The sequence below is a fragment of the Ptychodera flava genome, chromosome 16 (assembly GCF_041260155.1).
Source record: "Ptychodera flava strain L36383 chromosome 16, AS_Pfla_20210202, whole genome shotgun sequence".
In the NCBI taxonomy this organism is placed as follows: domain Eukaryota; kingdom Metazoa; phylum Hemichordata; class Enteropneusta; family Ptychoderidae; genus Ptychodera; species Ptychodera flava.
Window position 1 is genome coordinate 15,534,526 of NC_091943.1, and position 25,747 is coordinate 15,560,272.

The following is a 25,747-nucleotide window of genomic DNA, read 5'->3' on the forward strand; positions in this document are numbered from 1 at the left end:
ACTCTTGGCCCATTTTGGACCATATTCTAGATCTGAGTCACTGAAATCAGACTTTCCCCCGGTGTGTGAATTTACAGACTAGACAAACATTTATCGCCGTGATGTAATCGCCTATGGTATTCAAAAGCCAGTATCATCATGAACTCCCTTCCCTGCCAGTCTGTCCTTTTGTGTACATGTGACACACAAGATGACTCACCCTATATGGCAACACATTGCATTTGAACAGGCAATGCATTATTGATCCTGCCGATGGCCTTCACCTCGGCTTAGAAGTTCGAAAAAATTAATATACAGACAAACATATTTTTTGGGTAAGAGGGACAACATATTAACAATTTAACTCTGTTCAATTAGTTTTTCTATGTGACAGTGTGTATCTCACATTTCTTTTGTTTATAATTGAAGAGCAAACTCTTCTTCCTTTGATCCTGGCCACCGCTTGCTCACAGGGTTGTTGGGCCCAATATGAATTCTGTAATATACAGCATCAGAAGGTGCGGATGCCAGGGCAAATTACATTAAAAACATCGCATCTTGTGATACGTTACATAGCTAATTTTTGCATATGGGCTGTTCAAAAATATCCCCCCGTTATATTTGCCAGCAGCACATCAGACGAGACAATGTCTTTTGTAAAACCCTGCCTTTCAGCTCTGACAGCAGATTACCTTTGAAATTGGGTTCACTCTGAAAACTGAACAAAAAAGCTTGTATTTTATCATACAACTGTGCCATATAATCAGCGCAAAGGCTTGCGACTTCCCGTCACGGCCCACACTCGATCGTGAACATGCGCACACTCACACAAAAATGTCGCACAGTGTCAAGGCTGCGCTGATCAACCGCTGCTCGGCTGCCACGATTATAAATAACTCCCACGTACACATGTCTGACTGCCAACAATAAACTGTCTGGGTTTTCAGTGGCATCCGCTACGCCACAGCTGCCACGGTTTTCTATCAGTATCAATCCTTTACATCAGTCACACTCAAATAAAAGCACACGTCACAATCAAAGTGGCGTTCATTTTTTTTCCCCACCACCGCTCCTTCTTTCCCTGGGACAAATAAGCTACACTACGGAATTGAGAGCGCCCTTTTCATTGCAGACGAAAGTTGCTTGACCTTGAGACAGTCATTAAATCTTTGTATGAACAGCAGATAGGTGGTACGGTCATTTACCTCAAAATTAGGTCATCTAGCCAGACTGCCGTGGTGATATATTGCACTGCCTGCCAGGTATCACCTGACAATTTCAGAAACATGATCAAGTCAGCATGAAATTTGAACCTGAAATCTGATAACATGGCCAGGTCTCTAATTTTCACAGAAAATTTTTCCAGCGGTTTTCAGAATTTTTTTTGTGTGTAGTGTAGTAACTGGTATTTCATCTTTTGACCTTAACATTCAGTTGACTGAACAACAAGAGCAATTCTCAACTAATAAAAAAAAAGGTAAACAAACATGAACTGACAAATGGTTCGAAAAACAAGTAGTAAATTATAAATTATTACGAATTTATGGCGGGACAGAACTTGAGGCTATTTTTGTACAGCGCATTACGTTGTATTTTGAGAAGAACAGCCTGTGGAGGATTGAGTTACCGTTCACGCTGCCCTTGTACTCACAAATTTGTTTATATGCAAGTATAAACTCAAGAAAATCTGAAAATGGAATTTGCCGGGAATGTTGGCATGTCTTCCATTCCATTACAAAGGTATTAAATTTGGAACAGGGTGTGAATTTAAAATTCAACCGAGAATCAGAAAGCAACTGAAGAACCTGCCTTGGCCGCTTGGAACAAAAATTTTTGTGATTTTTATTTGTACAGGGACTTAGTGCAGGCCTGATTTACAGCCACTTTGAGTCTTCTAAATTAGCAATGGTATATCAAACTACATGACAAATATGACAAATAAGCCGTCCATTTGGACCCCTGAGGGTGGCTGCCTTTTGTGAAGTGTGGATAAGCATCTGTTGATCGTTTATAATGATCCTGCACAGCCAACTTCAAAATGCACTGAACCCGCATCTCCTGATCTGGTTTCTTTATTCTTTTGTCCACTGCTACTGTGAACTTGACCTTTTCCCACCTTTCTTTTCACAAGACTGCAACATTTTTCTCCATTACACATTTGTTCTTGCCTTCTTTGGAATCTCGCACTGAAGAATTATGCAATTTAGCTACTTGAAGAAGTCGCCATCTTTTCAAATTTTTTGTTATATATATATATATATATATATATATATATATATATATATATATATATATATATATATATATATATATATATATATATATATATATATATATATTGCAACAAATATGCTGATGACATACTGGTATGGAAGTATTTGTTATTAACATCTACAGGCACGGAATATTTCGCATCTGACAATCTAGTAAGTTTCAGTGGGCAAAATAACATGAACAGTATGGATCCATAAAATGCAAAAATGGCTGGCTATTTTGCCATTAGAGGACTACTAAACAGACTCTGGCTATTTCGCCATCAGATAGATGCAGTAAAGATTCCAGCTATTTTGTCTTTCAATGATAGTATAAAAGCCTGGCAATATTGCCATTAGATAAGTCAGTGTAAAAAAGCCTGACTATTAGCTATTTTGCCATCAGATGAGTGCAACAAAGCGTGGCTATTTTGCCATCAGATGAGTGCAACAAAGGGTGGCTATTTTGCTATATGAGTGCAACAAAGGGTGGCTATTTTGCTATATGAGTGCAACAAAGGCTTGCTATTTGGCTATATGACTGTGAGTGCAAAAAAGGCTGGCTATTTGGCTATGAGTGCAACAAAGGCTGGCTATTTGGCTATATGGGTGCAACAAAGGCTGGCTATTTGGCTATATGGGTGCAACAAAGGCTGGCAAGTTTAGCATCACATAAATGCAACAAAGAGTAGCTACAGTGTATATGCAATCAAATGAGTTCAACAAAGGTTAGCTATATTGATCGGATGAATGCAACAAACCTTAGCTAGTTTGTTATCGGACGAGAGTAATAAAGGCTGGCTATTTGGCCATCAGCAGAGTGCAACAAAAGCTCACACATTTTGCCACCAGATGACTGACTTGTCCAGTCAATCAGAATATACTAATCATACAAACTTGTACAAAGTTCTGACTTTCCCTAAAAACAAAAGAAAAAATCATTGAATAATCTGAAATCAGCAGGTGAAAATCTACTATTCTGAAACAATTTCACTGGAAAAACTTTTGAGGTGGAAATACTTAGCAGTACAAAGTTGCCCAAGATTTGCTTAACCTTTGCCCTCTCAGGTCAAAGGTTACTGACATGAAAAAGTGTGTCACACCTATTTCCAAATGTTTGTGTCCACACATCCCATTGTATACAACACAAAGCTCAGAAGCAGACAGGTAAACTTGTTCACAGTATGCTCCTTTGACAAGACTCTCTGAAATATGCTGAGTAGAAAAGTACAACAAATACCAAATATCAATGCCTGATAAATGACACAAGGTACCTGTTCCCTTAAGAGCACTTCTATTAAACTAATTCCAAGATAAAACTCACGAAAAGGCATTTTTAAATCCATCGACAAATTTCATCTTGTGCCAAATCAGGCAAAAATATGAAAACAAATTACATTCATAAAGTAAAGGTTCACACAGACATGAGATAACTACAAACTTGTTCCACTTGTACAAACACAACATAAAAGTTGTTTCACTTTCCATTGAGCTCACAGTCCAGTGTTTGAGGATATATCAGTACAAATTTTTCATCATGTATAAATTAAGGCACAGTCTGATCGGCTTCTCACCGTTTTTCTATCAGTCAAAAGTAAATATCTCAATACACCGCATGAAATAAGTCGCTACCATGGAAACAAACGGAGGAATGTTTTCAGTGCATGTCATTTAATAGCTCACCGAAGGAAATGGAGAATTTTTCCCGTTGCCTGGTGAGAACCAGCTGCCATGGAAACGGAATCCAAAAGATGATGGAATGACCGCTGCTTAGATGATGAAGAAAAAGTCTGAGTTCTGACTGACTGACTTGCTGACTAGCTGGTGGACAGACCCTGAGGAGATGGGGGAATAGCAACTATAGGCCACTCATGGTCAAAACCATCAGGGGGCCGCACACTGATACCGTTCCCATTTCTGGTACTGATGGGAAATGGTGAGATGTTCTCACTGGAAACATCCACTCTATGCCATACCTTACCCGCTGAAAAGACCAGAATGCCACAAAGAGCAAAAACTAACCTTTTTTTCTCTGCGACTCAAAGTACTTTGATCAAGAATAGACTTGTCACTGCTTCCTGAACTTTGGTATCTCTGTTATTGTCGCATACTTTATTATCAGCATGGGACAAGGGAAGGGGGAACACAGACAGAAAAATACACAGTATCTAGTCCTGGGGTTGGAGACACACTGAAGGTGGTTTGAAGAATTGATTCTTAATTTCATCATTTTGGACAAGAGCTGTGCTCTTCACACACATTTCATGTACGGTATGTCAGCCCACTCTACCAAATACTGACAACCATGGGAAAAATCATTTCAAATAATAAGTAGTTATGTCGAATCATGGCTCTTCTGTAGAGGGACCGTGGTCGAATGTATCATTCAATAAGGGCTATAAGGACCACAGCCACCAACGATAGCACAGAGTGCCAATGTCTAAATTTATATTTTATTACATGCCTCGTATATCGAATGTCGTGCGCTCCATAGGATTCAATGGTAACTCGTCGATGACGTCGCGGGCCGCATAGTCATCACTTGACTGAAATTGAACCAGAACTATTTTCAACTGGACAACTTTTTGATGTCAAAATGTTGAAATTTCATGTTTTGCATAGGAAATCCGAATTTTAGAAAATTTTGCATTAAAAAATTGATAAACCACATAACAGTAGTTTAAATATATCAATGGGCCATTCGATGATGAAAATCGTTCCATTTTTAACGGATTTTCGTCTGAGATGGAAATAAAGCATATGATTGTCATTTGCATATAAACCTACATATTTTGAAAGAAAGCTGTGTAAGAGAGGCATGTAATAAAAACATTATTGCCCAAACATGGGACTATGTACCCTCGGGGCAGGAGACCATTTGCCCGACGTACGGAGGGCAAATGGTCACCTACCCTCAGGCACATGGTCCCATGTTTGCGCTATAACATATAATATAGGATTTGTGATTTACCCAATGCAGAGAGATGTCCACACATAAAAAAAAGATCCCATTCCACATCGAAACCAGCAAATATGCCAGGTTTTGAAAAAAAATAAAATGGCACCCAGTTTTTACCTATGTACAGGCAGTGATAAGCTATCAGCAAATCTATGAGAGCACAAAAGAATATGGGGATATACAGATACCAGTATGAACATCCAAAATACTGAATGAAACAATTTTTACAGCACTGAAAAAGTTTTTGATTGTAAAAATGTAAATGGCTTCATTAGTATGGCATTGATAAGAACTGGTACACAGTGGAAAAAGCTGAATGTTTACCACATAATTAATACCAGTAATATTTTATACGTATTTTAAGATGCATGGATGGATGGCTGGAAATCATTTTGTTTCCGTAAATTAGGATTTTCAATCCTTTTGTTTGATTGATTGTGTTTGTTGGCCTATTGTGTTTGTCATGTTGCGGTAATAACTGGTCTCTTTGTGCTGAGAGTAGTAAAAAGACTTGGAGAATTTTTGGTAGATTTGAAAGAAAAAAAACGTGTAGCATGGTGTTCCAAACGAGGTACTGACTGGAAATGAAGGGGTACACGCGAGCTCAGTATTTGTACTTACTGGTTCTGAGGGCAGACAAAATTTGTGCCGTGTGATGAATTTTTCATGCCAGCTTGGTGTCTGAGATGCTGGACACATTGACAATTTCTGGAGGACAATCGTTCTGGTCTGCCTGCAAAGCACCTTCGGCAATCACCATTTTCCAAGGCTCGAAATAATACCTGTCTACCTGTCCCGGACAAGTGAAAATTAGCCTGGGACAAGTAGTTTTGAAAAGTACTTGTCCAAGTGGATAGGTAGGTTTTTTCAGCCTGCAACCAGTATTTCAACCTATTGATTACAGCAAATATTCATAAGTTTAAATTTATGTACCTTTAAAATTTTGAAAATCATTATTTGGATATTTACCTGTCAGAAAAAAGTAAAAAAAAGTTAGATTAAATCTAATCATTGTTTACAGGAGGCAGCTATGTTGATTTATCTAAGATTATGTCTCAAATCTCTTAGATTGGGAGATTCTCAGGGCTATCTCGACACCAAGGGTGCTGTTACGCCAGTTTGCATACGATACAGACACAAGTTTTTTTAATTAAATTGAAATTCGTATAGATTTTTAGAATAAATTATGCCATTTTGGACAGGTACTTTTCTCACTGGGACAGGTACTTTTTATTTTGACTTGTCCAGTGGACAGGTGGTTGAAAAAAAGTATTTCGAGCCCTGTTTTCAAATTGTGGGAAAAGGCAGTGTTTTATGATGATAGTGGTGGGCAATGTCAGTATGACTAAGAGTGGTGTTGATAGATTTTTTTCTTGGCCATTGATTCTTAGAATACAATTTGTGAGGATTGGTGCATGGGCGATAAACCTTCTAAGATGTCAGAATGCAGGGAACGTGAAGTTTGCTAGTCTGTTTATATATTTGTCTGTGCCTGAAACCACACCCTCTCTCTCTCTTGCTCTCTCTCCCCACCTCTCTCTCTCTCTCTCTCTCTCTCTCGCTCTCTCTCCCACCTCTCTCACACACACACACACACAACACACACACACACACACACTAAACATGCTGATACACACATAAGCACACAGACAGAGAAGAAAACCATGTGATAACATACATTGTACATTCAGACCTACATGTAGATCACAAAAATCATGCCTAGCCATGAAGAAGAGCCCACCAGTCATTCTACGGAATAATAAAATTCAAAGCGAAGCCGGTACATAGCAATCCGGTGGGTGTCACCACTCTTCAAAGAAATCCCTTTTTTGTCACAAGCAGCATCAGGGATGTTTCATACTGAGAAACGTACCAAGAAACACTCCAAGGAAACTCTACCTTATTGTAGAGTTAGGCTGTCAGCACCAAGCCCACTCAACCTTTCTAAACACGCCTTTCCCATCACCTGACGACGAGCACTTATTTGAATGTCAAGTGAAACACTGCAAAAATGCCAAAGGTTGTTCTGAAAATATGTGTACAAGGGTGTGTGACACACATAGAGTCATTCTACCGACTGAATTTCAAATATAGTATGCACCCATATTTTTTGTTTTCTTTTAAATTCTTACTTTTATGGGGATAAATTTCACAGAGATATTTTTGGTAAGCTTAACTAGGAAAATCAGGACAGTGTCTAGTTTGTCTTGAATGTGCGTTGAGCTGTGTCCACAACGTTCTGTCGGGCAAATCATTTCATACTTATTTCCCCAATCTCATATCCTTGCTAAAAAAGAAATAACTTTCATCTTTGCCTTGACCTTGACATTCAATCTTGGTTTTCTTTCCATTTGTCTTGGGTTTTGTTTCAGCCTAGAACTTAAGGGAACCCCCAACCCAAAATATTGAATAAACTAGCAGTAAATTCTGGACAACTTTGTAGGTTTTTTGCTCAGGTCTTTGAAAATTGAGAAAGTATTATGTGCGTAGGTGTAGATTCAACATTTCCACTGGCAACCTAATGTTTCGTTGAAGATTTCTGTATCACCACTGGTGTGCTAAAATCAGTTAAGATGCAATGGACTTTGAAAATCTGGGTATTTTGGTGAGTAGGCCGACACAAATCTCTGACCGCCTTCATTTTTTCTTATGCAAAAACTTGTCCCATGGCAACCTTGACACTATCAAAGACTGACTACACCCGGGTGTCTTTGGTATAATTAAATGTTTACGAGAAAGACTTTATGTTTTTCAGAATATTTGATGCGGATACACTTTCTGTAAACTTGTAATGGTGATCTGTTATTTCAATTCTACAGTAACTTTATTAGTTTTTGTTTTCTTTTGGTATACTTGCAGCGATACTTGAGATCAATATTGATTGGTTCTGCCACTACGATGGAAAGAAATGAATTATATATGTAGCAAAGATTTCTGACAATACCACAGATTCTGGACGAAGGTGAATTATTTTTTTTCCAAATATCCATGCAGCAGTTGGGGGAACACAAAAACACCCTTAGGTCTCCAAGAGCTCCCCCTAAGCATCGAGAAACACGACTCTAGCAGATGCTGTCTGGTGAAAGACACAGACATCGATCTTTTTTCTATGTATTGGAAGAAATACCAGTTTCAGGACTTTACATTGCAGCTAGAGGGAATGAGAGATAATTTGTCACGGATAGCGAAGGCAGCGAATAGAGCGCTACGCCCCCCTCCCACCAGAATACGCTCAGTCCCACAACGTCTGACCTTTGCCTGATCTTGGAAGATGTACGGGGATTATCAAAAGAGCGATGGATTCTGGCGGTGATCATCCCAACAACAGCGGCGGTATTATAGCATCACCTGAGACAGACAAGCATGGGAGGATCGAATTATCTGGACAAGTGTGAGTCGAGACAGCCTTCGGGGAGGTATATATTTTTGGATGTGGAACTGGCATGTGACTGTGGGCTAAAACTGCAGACATCCATAGTACAACAGGTGGTCTAGCGTTTGTGGGTGGGTGTCTCTGCCTATCCGAGTACACGAATGCATCACCTATCACCAAACACGGGCATCACGCCTTTCAAATTTTAAAAAGGAGAGACTAAGATGAATTAATTTTTTACTGCTGACTTTTATCGTGATCGGTAAAGGTCACTGATACAACATGAATGCACAGAGAAGTCCTACGGTGGGTGGCAGTTCTCTGCTGAAGTGCAGTAGAAAACCGTTATTGGTTGGAAAACACTAATAAACAAAAAACACCACACAGAATTTCTGCCAGAGAACTGGGGTCTGCGCATGCAAATGTTCCGCATATGCCAGCAAGGGTGAGAGATGCGTTCTCGTTAAACGCCTGAGTTTTTGCCCTTGAATCACGGCTGACAACAATGAGTCATGTGTGCGAACAATGCACAGCACTGACAAAGACCCGACTGACTGCACACAGCGGAAAGTACATGTAAGCTGTGTTGGCAGAGCATGGTTAAAAAGGGGAGAAAAAAAACGACAACAATTCGGAACCAGATCAAATTCAAACCACAGGGACTTCAGAGTGGGAAGTGCAAGCAGCCTGCATGACCAGGCCTAGCATTCATTCCAAATGTCTGAGTAGTTTTTTTTTTCTTTCTATCTCCCACTACCGCCCACAGACGGCAATGCATTTGAGTACATGGAGTTCACCTAAGGTCACGGAGGAACAATACAACATGTGAACATGAAAAAGACGTCTGTCCATTTTGTACTTGCAACAAGCTGCGATCATTTCTAAAGCCTTTTTGTGCAATTCGTGTCATTATGTGACGAGGAACGCTGGCACGAGAATCAAAATCTCTACGTGTAATTGTGAAAACAAGTCTTAAATCAATATCAAAACATGATATAATCTTGTAAAAGAGCAAAGTTGTCTTTTTTGACGGAAATATTCTGTCTTAGTACTGCACTCTGGATCTTCAGAAGTGTTTAGTTGTGTGACTTGAAAGGCCATTGTTTCTTTGAGAGTCATATTTCAAAACAAGACTGATGTAAGCCAGCAGATTCCTTGTATGCTGCCTTCTGTGCCGGTAGAGCAGTCTCCTCACAGAACAGGCAAATTCAAACAGGGAGGAGCGAGTACAACCAGCACGGTAAAACGCAATCAGGGTCAGAAAGCTGAACTGTACCAGCTCTGAACATGCCACCTTGTTATTTTTTTTGAGATATGTTTGGGAGTAGAGCCTTTTGATGGGGGTCAAACCAATGGGTTCAGGTCGCGTTTCCTTGTATTCGAAGTAGACACACTGACAACAATGACTTAAACTTAACACAGACACAAACACACACACAAAAAAACACAAAAGTTCCGGCACCCACACCAATGCTGCGTTAAAAAAGCACACAGCCATTTTCAAAAGTTTCTCTTTGGGTCTATCATCACAATTAGTCTTTCTAACCCAGGTGAGATTTTTACAGGGAGAAAAGACCCAGCAGTGAGAGTATTATTGTGTGTGTGTTTTTTATGGACGAGGGTATCTAAGCCATGTGTTCACTACTCCCATATACAACTCTGTGTCCCCGCTTACCTTGTCGACTCTGCCTGTCTGGGCCAAAACCGTTGCTCTCCGCGAAAGTGTTCAGTCTTGAAGTCAAATCGGCGCTACCTGGAAAGAAAGCGTACATTGTTACCCTCGGATTTGACCACTCCAGCGCGGGATACGTGTCACCAAGTCCCTGTCCGGCTACTTTTCATGGCAACAGAATTCTTCCACATCTTCTGTCTGGCCCCGGCGAGCAAAGTGTGCCAACATAAGGGGTCAACATATGTTCAACTAGACAGCGCACCCATAAGTCAGGCAAAAATCTACTGTACGCATGCTTTCTACCGCCATGCAAGCCTCTCCAACACAAGGTTTTGCTACAATGATTTGTTATCATGATAATTTATCATACGCAGCTACACATGAATTTGTTATTATTTTAAATCGTAAAACACAAACTGCAAAGAAATCGGACAAACACGACTTCATTGAATCATGATCAATAAAAGAATATAAATAAACCTACATGACACCCTAAAAAACAAAATTCAAAAATAAGTTTTGACACTAAGTAGCACAGTTTTTATTTATCACAATAACCAGTCTCCTGTCATCACTTAGAAAGTAATTATTTCCACGATGTGGCATTTGCATACATGCCATTCAGTAATGCAGCCGTTGAACTGTAAACTTCACTTTTGTGTCAAACACAAACAAATTTCAAAAAAGAAATTTACATCAACATTGACCATGACTTTGGTCAAATATAATCTCTAAGACCTGCACAGCTGCAAGTCAAAGATTAGAAAATTTCAAATCATGAAGTTCAATGTTGCTATTGGTAAAGTCAAGTTTAATCTTAAATATTAGATACACAATGTTCCAAGTAGTTCACAAAACTGAATAAGCCTCTTTGAGTCAGATCCAATAGGTATAATGTACATGTATTTTTATCTTCAAAATCTGCAGGGTGTGTTTTGGAAGATTAAAACCCCCAGCGGCAGGCAACAGCTGCCTGTTTTCAGGTCAGTGTCATTGTCAACCGTCAGTTCCACTCCACTGTCATATCCACACTCTCTCACAGATTCAATGGGGCTTTTCAATTGGCTATCCTGAGAGGGGGGGGGGAGGGTGGTGAATAATGGGCAGGAGTAATGTACTTTTCTGTTATAATGGTGGAAGGGTGATGGAGTTTTCTGGTCTGTCCTCAACTGACCGTGACAATTTAATAGAACCGTTTTTAAGAACGGGACGACCAGTAGAACAAAGCCAATTTATAATTGTATAGTGTAAGTGTTGGGGACAAAGGGATAAAGAGAGACAAAGATGGATAATGACAGATTGTGAGTGTGGGAGAAAGAGACAGACACACAGACAGACATTGCTGGTGAAGAACAGATACAGTGTAATGTGTGAATGAATGGGAGACTAGATATACTGGCAGAGGCCAAGAAATATATCAATATTGACAAAGACAGAGACTAGAAGAACCAGATCTAGAGGAATAATTGTATGTTGTACCAGGGAGAGAGAGAGAGAGAGAGAGAGAGAGAGAGAGAGAGACAGAGGCAATCCCTGCATGTACATCTCATGTCCATAGAAACAATTAACACAATTAATCATGATTTCTGTAGGTATTTGAATCATGAACAAAAATGCCATCCATTCATCTTCCTCTACATTCACAAAGTCGCTGCCAATAAGGTGAGTTTCCCAATATATTTTTTGCAAATCTAAATGTAAAATCATGGTGATAAAAGTCACTCCAGTCAACTTTGGATATGCCCCTGAATGGCACAATACTCATTCACTTTACATAGGGACCATAGATAAACTGAAAACAAGACCTAAACATGGCACTTAACCACACATCCACTAATCCTCCTAAATAAAGTTTTGGACAATCATGTGAATGCATGGTTACAGTAGGGTTGGGATAACATCACTCGAAAAGGTTGGGTCTTTCATCAACTCCTCAGAGCAGGACATGCCAGTGCTTGCCCACCGAGAAAATGCATAAATCTGGGTAACTGTAGTTCAAGTGATAAAAATATCATATTCTTTCGCTATCATATTTTGTATGTTCCTCTTTATATTTCCCCCGGCTTAAAAAAAATTTCCTAAGCCCTGCTGGTTCCCAGTTTGTGACATTAATATTTCATGCGATGTATACAATCACGGATCTGAACCAGCAGCATCTTTGCAAAAGTGGAATGTTTCAAGGAAAACCGATTCTTCTCAGCCGGAAAACAACCTCATAAAGTAGCCATAAGCAATGCTACAAGGTAGGCATGCAGTCAGACGCTATTATGACTGTAACCCTTGCATTTTTTATACCAAGTAAGTAACTCTTGGAGTACAATGACACCAGAAGCCTGTATAATCATCATCTATAGAAGCAAACGGGCTGAGGGAGGAGTCATCAAAGACATTCACAAAATAAACTGAATGACAAGTGTTTGCCAATGTATATCTGTCATATCTTTCATTAGGCGCAATCAATGGAAATGGGAGTGATAAGACATGACTCAGCATAAAGTATATAAGAAAACTTCTTTTATGCATATATACAGGCATTATGAATGTGTTTGTATGTGTGAGCCTACAAAAGCATGCATGTGTGTATGTGTGTGTGTGTGTATGTGTGTGACTATATATACTGTATTACATATTATACATATACATATATTACACACACACATATATATTATACAGTATTACATAAGTATATACCGTATGTATACATATATATATATATATATATATATATATATATATATATATATATATATACATGTATATGAGGCTAAAGCAGTTTACTACATGTATCCCACACACACGAATACAAGTATTCAAGTTGTCATTTATAACATTAACTATTATACATAAGGCTGACACTTTCACTTTGAGGTAGACAAATTAATTGACAATAGGTCATGTGGCATTTTATTGCACCAGTGAAAATTTGATGAGCCAAGTAAAATGTCATTTTTCATATCTCCGAGTTAATTTCGGGTCGCATCCTTTGTACAGTCTCCTGTGACTTGTCTAATTGCGCCCATATCAGATGTGTTCAGTACGTCCACACGGCTAGACCTGCCTGGTTGGGAAAGCCTTGGATACTGACATGTCATCTGGGAATAAGGTTTTCCTCAGAGTCAACTTAAACCCACTCTCCATCACCATGGTTTGGCCCAAAACCAATTGATATAAAATGGTAATTATGGACTGGTTTACAGGAAATTGAGGGGTGAGCAGGTTACAAGATGAGGGTGAAAGAGGTTTGGTCATCTGACTTATACAGGCGATGAGTTGGAAGGTTACAATAACTTGCAGGAGTAATAGGGGTCAGAATATAATGGACATTATAAACTTTTCAATAGGAATGTTTTGTTTATGTTAACTAGAATTTAAAAGAACAGAAGCCAAACATTGGAAATGCCGAGAAGGAACAAAACTAAGGATATGTGTAACATGGTCATATGCTGGGAGCAAATATTGCATGATTATGAAATACACTTTTATCCAAAGGGCCAGTTGATATAACTTTGATGATTTTTGAACTATTTTTGCTTTATACGTCATTGCTAAGTCACTCAACTGACTGTGGCATACCTTTGTGTGATTACCAACTGTGTTACCGTTAGATTTTGGCTGAAGTTGACCCGCACTTGACCAATTCTTCATAATTTCAAAGGTGTGGGGTGGGGTGGGGAGGAGAGACAAAGCTCAATCCCCCTCCCCTTTCTTCACTAACCCTTCCCTTTTCCATTTCCCCTCCCCCTTCCTTTACCAAACTTTTCCCTCTCCATTCCCCCTCCCCTTTCTTCACTAACCTTCCCTTTCCTGTTCCCCACCCCCTTTCTTCACTAACTCTTCCCTTTTCCATTCCCTCCCCTCTCCTTCCTTTACCAAACCTTTCCCTCTCAATTCCCCCTCCCCTTTCTTCACTAACCCTTCCCTTTCCATTTATATCCCTCCACCTTTCTCTACTAAACCTACCCTTGTCCATCCTCCCTTCCCTTTTCTTCACTAAACCTTCCCTCTTCCATTCCCCCTCCCGTAAACAGCGCAACCTGCAACAAAATGAGTACACACACGGTTATACATCCCTAGACAGCAGTGGTACAGCACCCCTCAGCAACGTACAACACATTTTAAATATTCATGATACAGGTGAAACACTATACGTGGTCTGAGAAACACTACACTGTATCCGCTTAGAACGTCAGTGTTTCCTTTCGCTGTCTATGATTTTAATCTTCAGAAGATGGCAAAGCCAATCTGAGACTGAGACCATCTCACGTTTGGGGAGTGGAAGCCAGCAGAGTCATTGCTCTCTAAGCAGACTCTTCCGTAGTCCTTTGCAATCGGTGAAAATCTTCGGAGGGTTCTTTTGTTTCACCTGTCTGCCTTTATAATCTGCTCACTGCTTTTTTTAAGAGTGCAGTAGCAGGTCTTCGTCTAACCGCTCCGTTCAATATTACACCTTGTCCACATTCATTAGTCATTTCCAGTTTTCAGCCGCTTATGATATTTATTGATCATATTGTCTCTTTCTGTTTTCTCTTCTCATCCTTTCACGCATACATACGGCTGGCTGTGATACAATGCAGCTTGAAAATCTGCCTTCCGACATTTGCCAATCTTTGGTCTTTTGATACCAAGGTGTCAGAAGCAATCGCCATGGTAACACTCGGTTATCATTTCACCAAATTTTGTAAAAAAGTCACAATTAGATTTTCATCTATTCGGAACATATATACATTCGAGTTAGATGTACAGTTTGAGTTCTGTATCTAATTTCTTTGTCTCTTTAAGAAAAAGATGTGAGTATGATACTCCGGCGAAAAACTGGGCATGATCATTCATGAGGTTACCATACACAAGAAAACAAGGACCCCAGAAAAACACAGGACACTTGTGGTCAGCATATATATCTGAGGACAGAAAAAACCCTGAGAACACCGTAGGATAAGAATGCAGTAACGGCATCACAGCGTGTTATAAGGCAAGCCACGTCCAACCAGACAACCAGCATTGTTTAGGGTCTCCACAGGGACGCAGCCAATGAAACGCCAACAGCACATTACATCACCATGTACGTGACTCAACTTAGCGTTGACTCTATTGTCTGCCCATCTGGCCATTGTTTGAACCAAACAAACAGACGGAAGAAAAGGGCTCCTTCTCAAAATAGTAGATTGTATACAATCCATAAAGGCTGTAGGCTTCTAATAACTTCATGTATACAAACAATAACCTTTTCAATTTTTTTTTAAATCTTTTTTTTTTTCACAAATTTTTTTATTGAAAAAGAAGCAAAATACAAAGGTAGCTGACATTTAGAAGGGTGATATCTCAAATGAAGTTCTTTTTCTTTGAAGGAAATTTATGAGCTCTGTCTGGGCCGTTCCTTAGTTTGACAATAATGTCTGGCATCCAACATTGGCAAGTTTCCACTGGCTTGTTACTCAAACAGAAGAGAATTCATGCATAGGGCTATACAGGTATACATGACAACTAAACTTAGCAAGTTTCACCACCACAAACATTTTCCCTGGAACTCATCTGTCCAGGGCTTGTTCAAAGAATTAAAAAAAAAAATAATTGCATATTAAGGTGTACAATACTCAAAGGAGAAAACATTTAAGAAATTTGCAGTATCTTTTTTTTGACTTATCGATATTTAAGGTGGATATTCAAAGGACAGAAGGAATTGGTCACTGGAGATTATATGTGTTGTCTTTTGAGGAAGGGTAGCCCTTCATCAAGGTTTGCAGTCATTGCTGCTTTATTGTGGAAAGTTCTCATCATCATTTTCCTGTTTTGTTTTGTGTTGGAGACAATGTGGCTGCCTAGCTAGCTACCAAGACTAATCAAAATTCCAGCCGAAATATGACTAGACTCTTGTGCAATGTATTTTACCTGTATTAGTATTTTAGGTAGGGTGGGGGGAGGGGGGTCAGGGGAGGGGTTTTCAGTCTTGCCTGAATTGAAGAACATGATTATTACAAGCTCCATTGAGCACATCTGCTTTTTCAAGTACTTTTGAAATTCAAAAGCGATCCACGCAAATGACAGATGCGCCTAGTTTAGAGGAACAATGCGGTGCGAGTTCCATCAATTAGGATAAACAATATCCTCTACCACATCCATCACTTCAAACTTCAAACTACTCCATCAAAGCCCGTTTTTTGGTAGAAACTTGTCAAGAAGATCACCGAGAGAAAAGGCTTCACAAGAACAGCTTCACATCTCTCAGCCAAACACCTATGAATTGAATTTCTGTTTTCAGGTTCTCTGCTTTTGAAAGACATAAACCTTCACCATCCATGTAGGTTAAGGTTGACTGCCTTTCCCAATACAGGATGGAGTGAGTCAACGTAGAATGTGAGAAAAACAAAAACGGATGATAAAAGGGATAAGAGTCTATCTAGCTGCAACATTGCCCATATGTTGCCCCAAAAAATAAGTTAAAAATTTCACTGACATAAGATTCTCCAGCGTTCCTGTTGGAAAATAAATAATTTCAAATACGCTTTAAATGGTTCAATAATTCATTTTTCAACTTAAAAATAAAACAGATATGGCTGTAAACATGGTCATAAACAGAAATTATGACAACTTTGGTCAAAAACTGGCTGATAAGACCAGTGTTTTGAAATTCAAAATAGCAATCAAACAAAACCAAAGCTGTTTAGAGAATACCCAGAGTCCTGTAAGTCAAGTTCAAATAGCTGTAACTAGACGTTTTCAATGATTTTTTTGTTGTTTTTAAAACAATTTTCTGCTTAACTCCCAAAATGATGTTGAAATGTCACATGTTCAAAACCAGTATATACATTCTGTCTAATGTTACTGTTGACCGCAGTATTTCAGTTTAGACTACCCCGGTACAACTCACTTTATATCAACAATAACACACTGCAAACAGTCAACAATGTATCGTGGTGGCAAGACTAGCACTGTATACATGTACTTTAAGGGGAGAGATTCAAGAAGAAGAAAAAGTGTACTCATTTTACAGGTCAAAAAATGATGAAAAAGTATTACACACAATTACAGCTTATTGTCTCTTTAACACCACACTACCAGATATTCTTTGCTGTGTTCAACCTTTTGAAAATATTGCAGTCACAAAATTCAATGCACAAACAGAAATAAAAAAAAATATTAAGATTGCAACGTTCGTAGGAGTTAAGTGTCCTCGAAAAACAGCAAAAAAAAAAGAAAGAGATGGTTTAATTTAGTTTACCACAGATACGCCATTTCACCATGCAAGTGATGACAGACTGTTCTGTCAAATCTCATTTAATCCTACTTTTCTTCTTTTTATTCTTCTTTATGCTAATAATAGACTTTAGCCTATTACCTAAAATTGTTATTATTATTTCCATGTGATGGCAAGAATTAAAACTGCAAATTAATAAACCCACATACAAACAAAAAACAAAAAAGTCAAATCTCCCACCCACAGGCGAGGAGGCATTCTTGCCAGGGTTGAAAAATAAAATTACAGATGGCTGCGTGGTTTTTTACAAAGGCAAATAGGTAGCATTTGTGAGCATTAAGGTTGTATGCGCCTCAAAATTACAAGATCTTTAACCTTAGCCCGAACTTTCCTCAACGGGGCTGTCAACCACTCTTTTACCAAATCAAGAATAAAAATGTGGGGTACCAGCGAATTTTGATGCTACAGAAGCAAAATACCAGACATAATACTGATATTTGAAATTCAAAATGGCTGCCATCCCTCTGTAAACTATGTGGAAGAAAAATTAATTTTCAATTTATTTTCACACAAAACAAGCTAATGAAAACTTTATTTACTCACAGAGATTCAAAATAAGCCCCGATAAGCGGTATACCAAACGAAATATTGTAAAATTTAGAGTCTGAATATCTGTCCCTGAGGCACATTCTGCCTTAAACAGCTACCGACAGATTTAGCACATAACGACCACTTTTAAAACATACGTAAAAAAGTGTTCAACACCGAGTTGTGGCGCTATCATACACTTATCCTATTTTATTACGTGAACACTTCTTTTAAATGGCGAGTATTAAATTTGAATGTTATGTGTCCTCAGCTAAGGAAATCGAAGTTATGAGTGCTTTGTGAATGAAAGTATATTTATGTTACATTAAACGTTACTGATCATCATCTAAAGCAAATAATCACTGTAGACTTCAATTTTATAACATTGCGGACAGGATATAGCCATTTATTTCTTTACTGTTTTCATATAGTTGGATATACAGACACAGGTAAATGCTCACATTGGCATAATCCCTTGAAGGGGAATGCCTTATACCTTCTGGGAGCTCAAGACTGCCTGAAGAGAAAATGCACCTTGGGAACAGATATTCGGACTCACTAACTTTCATAATGCTTTTTTGGGTCTACCACTTGTGGGGGCTCATTTTGGAGCTCACGGAGTAAGTAAACTGGCTAGCATTTTTCAAAATCGAAAATTTCATTCAGCGATCAGTGCCATTTTGAATTTTAAGTGGTGACAAGTGACGGGAAATTCATTTCTCTATTACCAAATTTTCCATGGTGATTTTCATTTTCAATTTTGAAATGGAAATGGGAATGCTTCAAAGTTTACACACGGAAAGTTTAAGCAAATGTATAAATCTATCACTTTTAAGGCAGATATACTATCACAATCGCAAACTCTTTTGATGTGCTGGTTTTGCAACCCAGTCATATCGATAAAGAAGGAATTTCACCCCTTAATATACAGCATTTCACATGTCTACAGACAGCTACTACTGGTGAATCCCATTTATGATATACTGTCTGTCATAAAACCACTACATGAATTGATTTTTATGTACGTGTACAACCTTCACGTGTACTTATGACACAGATTGCCGACTTTCTGTCGAGCTGGAGGGGAGGAAAACAGAAAAAATTGAAAATCGACAACTTTGACATCCATGGCCAGTAGTCAAGAATTCTGCACGTTTTACATTTTTTACATTTATCCATGCGCGAAATACATCTTTTACATTTAATACATTTTTTACATGAAAGGTCTGCCGAAATGCATTCTTTACATTTAACACATTTATTACACGAAAGGTCTGCACGAAATACATTCTTTACATTTAATACATCCTTTACATTTATGTCACGAAAGGTCTACACGAAATACATTCTATGGTCGGGTCGGGTCTAGCTGGGCTTGCACGAAATACATTCTTTACATTTAATACATTTTTTACATTTTTTACATTTTTTACACGAAAGGTCTGCACGAAATACATTCTTTACATTTAATACATTTTAAAATTTATAACATGAAAGGTCTGCACAAAATACATTCTTTACATTTAATACATTTCTTCAATAATTGTCCGTACGAAATACACCGAACTCTCGGGCCTTTCTCGGGCTTTATCGGACATCATCAGGAGTTTGGGCCGGTCTTGCACGAAATGCATTTTTTACATTTAATACATTTTTTACATTTATTACATGAAAGGTCTGCACGAAATACATTCTAAGGTCGGGTCGGGTCTAGCTGTGCTTGCAGGAAATAATTCTTTACATTTAATATATTCTGTACATTTAATACATTCTTCACATGAAAGGTCTGCACGAATTACATTCTTTACATTAAATGCTTTTTTTTCATAACATGTCCGCACAAACTATCAGGACTTGGTTGGGAGGGGCGGTCCGACCTCATCGTGAGTTTACTGAGGCGGGCCTTGCCTGAACTACATTCTGTACGATTAATACATTTTGTTGTAAAAATGTCTGCACGTAATGGTTACAGGGGCCGTGGTTTAACTATCTGGACCTTGAAATGGTTATAGGTGTGAATGAGTGCTGAAAAACAATAGATTATGTAACACTCACTATAGGGAAAAATACCGCAATTATACGGTGTCGCTCAAATTTGATCAGAATTGGTATATACCAGTATGGGTACCAAAGATCAACAATACATATTAATGTTTCTATCTGTTCAGTGCAGAAAAATTCTACGTTGATGTTATGACAATGATTTCTGCACAGAACAACCAGAAAAACAACAAGAAATATTTAAACCAGAAAAAAAAGAATGACTAAAGTAAATAAGAACTGAAACTTTAGGTACTGGAGGTCAACTTTAGCAACATGCATAGCAGAAACAGTTAGTCCCTCTTAGTAAGACCATAGACAGTCTTCCCCCCTCTACTGTCTATGGTTTGAGCTGGTCTGTTAATATGTAACAGTTCATAAACAATGACAGGAAATGACTCAAGCCTGTTGCAGACACTGGCCATCACTCCTGCACATTTGCAGGATTTCGCTTTTTCTTACCTCATTTGCACATTTTTGACACTGACATGTTCATTTGAACAATTCACATCTCAACCCCCGCATCTACCTGTACACCAAATACTGAGATGATAGCTTTGGCGGTATGGGAGCACATACATACCCACAAATATACAGACATACAGACGCCACCGACTCATCATATAAGCTCTTTTTGGTATTTATAATACAAAACCAAATATGAGCTAAAAATTGCGAAACAAGAGCGAGAAAATGACGCTTTCTCATGAATTGATAGCTGAATTAAAATTCTGATTTTTGCCAATGAATGGGGAGTCTTGCTGATTCTCGCCAAAAAACGGCGAGTCTTGATGATTCTCGCCAGTGAATTTCAATTCTCACTGTACTTGGTGAGAATTTCCATTCTCACCGGTGAGAATTTGTTCTCACACTTGATTCTCGCCAAGAAGTGCATTTCTCACCAATCTCCAGTGGAGATAAAAATTTTCTCACTGACAGCGGTGAGAATAAGAACAGATTCTCACTGATTGCGAGAAAGCGTCATTTTCTCACTCTAGTCTCGCAATTTTTCCCTATAGTGACTTTGTCGTGTCAAACTTGTTGTAAGCGTCGCTCAGTGGTAATGTACGTTGTGCTAGGACAATTTTCGCCCATTTAGAACTTTTACAAGCCACATCTACAAGCTGCCCCGAGCTTATGATGTATTTCATGCAGAACTTTCATGTTATCAATGTAAAACATGTAAAAGTGTATTAATTGTAAAAAATGTAAAAAATGTATTAAATGTATTAAATATAAAGAATGTATTTCGTGCAAGCCCATCTAGACCTCGCCCCGATCATAATCACCTTTCGTGACATATATGTAAAATGTTTTAAATGTAAAGAATGTATTTCGTGCAGAACTTTCGTGTAAAAAACGTATTAGATGTAAAGAATGTATTTCTTGCAAGTCCAGCTAAACCTGACCCGACCATAGAATGTATTCCGTGCAGACCTTTCGTGTCATAAATGTATAAAGTGTTAAATCGGCAACTATTGGCCATAGCTCAACTTTGATTATCGAGAGGTATCTATCACTGATGTCTTCTAGCCTCCATGACATTTGACTTGACTAGGTGAATTGTTAATGTGGAGGATACCATTCTGGTTTGGCTGGAAGAACATGACAACCTGGCGAGTTTTTTGTGAATATAAATCATTGCGAAACGGCCTAGTATTACCGGGGATAAACTGCACCACATGGCAAACGGTAATCCAAATTTGATATCACCTCTTATATGTGGGACAATGTCCTTTATGTTTGAAAGCAGACATTTCTGGATATTAAATCAGATTTATCATGGTAATGTACGTTGTGCTAGGACAATTTTCGCCCATTTAGAACTTTTACAAGCCACATCTACAAGCTGCCCCGAGCTTATGATGTATTTCATGCAGAACTTTCATGTTATCAATGTAAAACATGTAAAAGTGTATTAATTGTAAAAAATGTAAAAAATGTATTAAATGTATTAAATGTAAAGAATGTATTTCTTGCAAGTCCAGCTAAACCTGACCCGACCATAGAATGTATTCCGTGCAGACCTTTCGTGTCATAAATGTATAAAGTGTTAAATCGGCAACTATTGGCCATAGCTCAACTTTGATTATCGAGAGGTATCTATCACTGATGTCTTCTAGCCTCCATGACATTTGACTTGACTAGGTGAATTGTTAATGTGGAGGATACCATTCTGGTTTGGCTGGAAGAACACGACAACCTGGCGAGTTTTGTGTGAATATAAATCTTTGCAAAATGGCCTAGTATTACCGGGGATAAACTGCACCACATGGCAAACGGTAATCCAAATTTGATATCACCTCTTATATGTGGGACAATGTCCTTTATGTTTGAAAGCAGACATTTCTGGATATTAAATCAGATTTATCATGGTAATGTACGTTGTGCTAGGACAATTTTCGCCCATTTAGAACTTTTACAAGCCACATCTACAAGCTGCCCCGAGCTTATGATGTATTTCATGCAGAACTTTCATGTTATCAATATAAAACATGTAAAAGTGTATTAATTGTAAAAAATGTAAAAAATGTATTAAATGCATTAAATGTAAAGAATGTATTTCATGCAAGCCTATCTAGACCCGGCCCCAATCATAAAATGTATTTCGTGCAGACCTTTCGTGTAAAAAATGTATTAAATGTAAAGAATGTATTTCGTGCAGACCTTTCGTGTAAAAAATGTATTAAATGTAAAGAATGTATTTCGTGCAAGCCCAGCTAGACACTACCCGACCATAGAATGTATTTTGTGTAGACCTTTCCTGACATAAATGTAAAGGATGTCTTAAATGTAAAGAATATATTTCGTGCAGACCTTTCGTGTAAAAAAATGTAAAAAATGTATTAAATGTAAAGAATGTATTTCCTGCAAGCCCAGCTAGACCCGACCCGACCATATAATGTATTTCGTGCAGACCTTTCGTGTCATAAATGTAAAAATGTATTAATATAAAGAATGTATTTCGTACAGGCCTTTCGTGTAATAAATGTAAAAAATGTATTAAATGTATTAAATGTATTAAATGTAAAGAATGTATTTCGTGCAAGCCCAGCTAGACCCTACCTGCATGACCATAAAATGTATTTCGTGCAGACCTTTCGTGACATAAATGTAAAAAATGTCTTAAATGTAAAGAATGTATTTCGTGCAGACCTTTCGTGTAAAAAAATGTAAAAAATGTATTAAATGTAAAGAATGTATTTCCTGCAAGTCCAGCTAGACCTGACCCGACCATATAATGTATTTCGTGCAGACCTTTCGTGTCATAAATGTAAAAAGTGTTAAATCGGCAACTATTGGCCATAGCTCAACTTTGATTATCGAGAGGTATCTATCACTGATGTCTTCTAGCCTCCATGACATTTGACTTGACTGGGTGAATTGTTAATGTAGAGAATACCATTCTGGTTTGGCTGGAAGAACACGACAACCTGGCAAGTTTTTTGTGAATATAAATCTTTGCGAAACGGCCCTAGTATTACCAGGGATAAACTGCACCACATGGCAAACGGTAATCCAAATTTGATATCACCTCTTTCAGGTGGGACAATGTCCTTTATGTTTGAAAGCAGACATTTCTGGATATTAAATCAGATTTATAACCCTGTGGATGTGTGAAACAGACAGACTTCGGAAAAGAAAAGCATATCATGACGAATTATTGGCGCATTTTGTCGTCTGATAATTTCGCACAAAAACACCTATGTGGGCATGTGTATATTATATTGCGATTTCTTTCAATATGTTTTCACTGACCAAACTGCCCTGGTTGAAGGTCTGACCTATACAGACGACCTTGGCAATGACCTATTTTTGAGGTCAATGTCACCTTCAAGCTCATGCTTTCAATGATAGGAGTCAAGATATCACTGTCAATCTCTATGACTCTTTTAAATCTTCCTCACAGGGGAATGGTAGGAAACAATATTTTTTTTGAAGTACAATGCGCCTTTGGGACGGTTTTCCTGACGTTCAACTTTTGACAATGCACTCCTGATCTGCTGCACGTGTATGGAATCATTTTCATAACTGTGGAGACAGCAAGATTTTCACTTTCTTATTTTTGTGAAAATCAAAATTTATTCTATCTGTATAGAGATACTATGGCATACAGCTACCATTTTGAATATCAAATTTCTGTGAATGTTAATTTTTTTCTCCCAGTCTCATCTGAAAATTTGCAGATTGACCACTGATTTGTATTCTTGGTTATAAAAGTTTAATTGAGGCATGTTCGAGCAAAAGTTGAAAACTTTCCGTTGCTAGGCGCAACTGCACCTAAACTTCACCGCAGCAGCGTTCAAGGGGATCTCTCAGAGTGTGTGGGTAATTCACACATGCCGTACTTGAACTGAAGTATGTGGTCGTCACACATGACCTTTGAACTACCTGTCGGCGCATGAAAAGCCTTTGAACAGGGGATCTAGCAATGTATACAAATTCACACTCTGATGAGTGTTTTACAACTTTTTATCGAAGGATACTGTGATACAATAGGCTTGGTTTTTTTTGGTTTTTTTGGAAGCATGTCGCTTTCCAGTAGTCAAACAACCAGCATGTTCTGTTGTGTGGATCAAATTGGTACAGGCTAAAGTGGCGGCATAGCATTTGCACTAGGAGTACCTTGAACCTGATAGTAATTTACACTGCACGGGGAAAGACACAAAGCTTATATCTGAAGAACTTTTCTCGGAAAACAGGATGATGAGAGATCATGGCGTCATCAAAATAACATGTCGCACTCTGACCGTTGCAATGTTGTACGGAAAACAGATGCTCAACAGGTCACTTAACAGCAGTACATATATAAACATACGAGGATATATACACAAGCATAAAAATATAAGAATATTGTACGCAGTCTTTAGTGTTTCACTTTGCATAATTTCAATGTAAAAGAAATCACCAAAGCCAATAAATATCAATAAACACTACCTAATTTTTAGAAGAACTACAAATGTGCATGATAAAATTCATAACAAGACACCAGACTGAGTGTGAATTAAAAATTATAGGTTTCAGGAATTTTTGCGACAATCTTATAAAAATGCTCACTATATAACAATGTGAGATTACACATATTGATAAATGAAATGAATAAATAAATTTATTATATATATATATATATATTATATATATATATATATATATATATATATATATATATATATATATATATATATATATATATATATATATATTTTTTTTTTTTTTGTGTGTGTGTTGAATAAGCTAGACTTTGTCAGACATGCAACATCTGACTTTGATCCCTATAATGCACAAACATCCTCCTCTCAGACCACAGCTTATAAAAGATGCCTATGTGGAAAAGGCATGTCAAGCTTAACCCTTTGCCTACCACATCTTGGCCCAATCCTATTGTTATTGGCAGTAAGTGTCAGCCTGCATGCGTATAGGGAACTGGGCTGAACAGATCAAAGGTCGGTCCTTTTACTGTACACATGAATGATACATACTGGTATGTAGTCTCTGAAGATTTGGTGAACTTTCACCAGAATATGTACATCAATAAAACACACACTGCTGCTACAATATGTGTGATTTAATAAAACACCAAACACCAAAATTAACTGAATATCGCTTTTCTTAGGTCTATATAGCATATGCCCCATAGACAAATAGCATTAACTTATTTCGGAGACCCAGATACGTGACGCCAGATTAAATT

The 25,747-nt window shown here is 38.1% G+C and overlaps 1 protein-coding gene and 1 long non-coding RNA gene across 4 annotated transcripts in view; one reads left to right on the forward strand and one right to left on the reverse strand.

The window, feature by feature from the left end:
- Positions 1–25,747, reverse strand: part of LOC139114115 (nuclear receptor subfamily 6 group A member 1-like) — a 184,990-nt gene that overhangs the window by 68,462 nt on the left and 90,781 nt on the right. Inside the window, 1 exon segment of the mRNA XM_070675648.1 lies at positions 10,239–10,316. Coding sequence (XP_070531749.1) covers positions 10,239–10,316 — 78 coding nt within the window.
- The window catches only part of LOC139114116 (uncharacterized), an 85,203-nt gene that overhangs the window by 38,352 nt on the left and 21,104 nt on the right, over positions 1–25,747 (forward strand). The window lies entirely within an intron of this gene.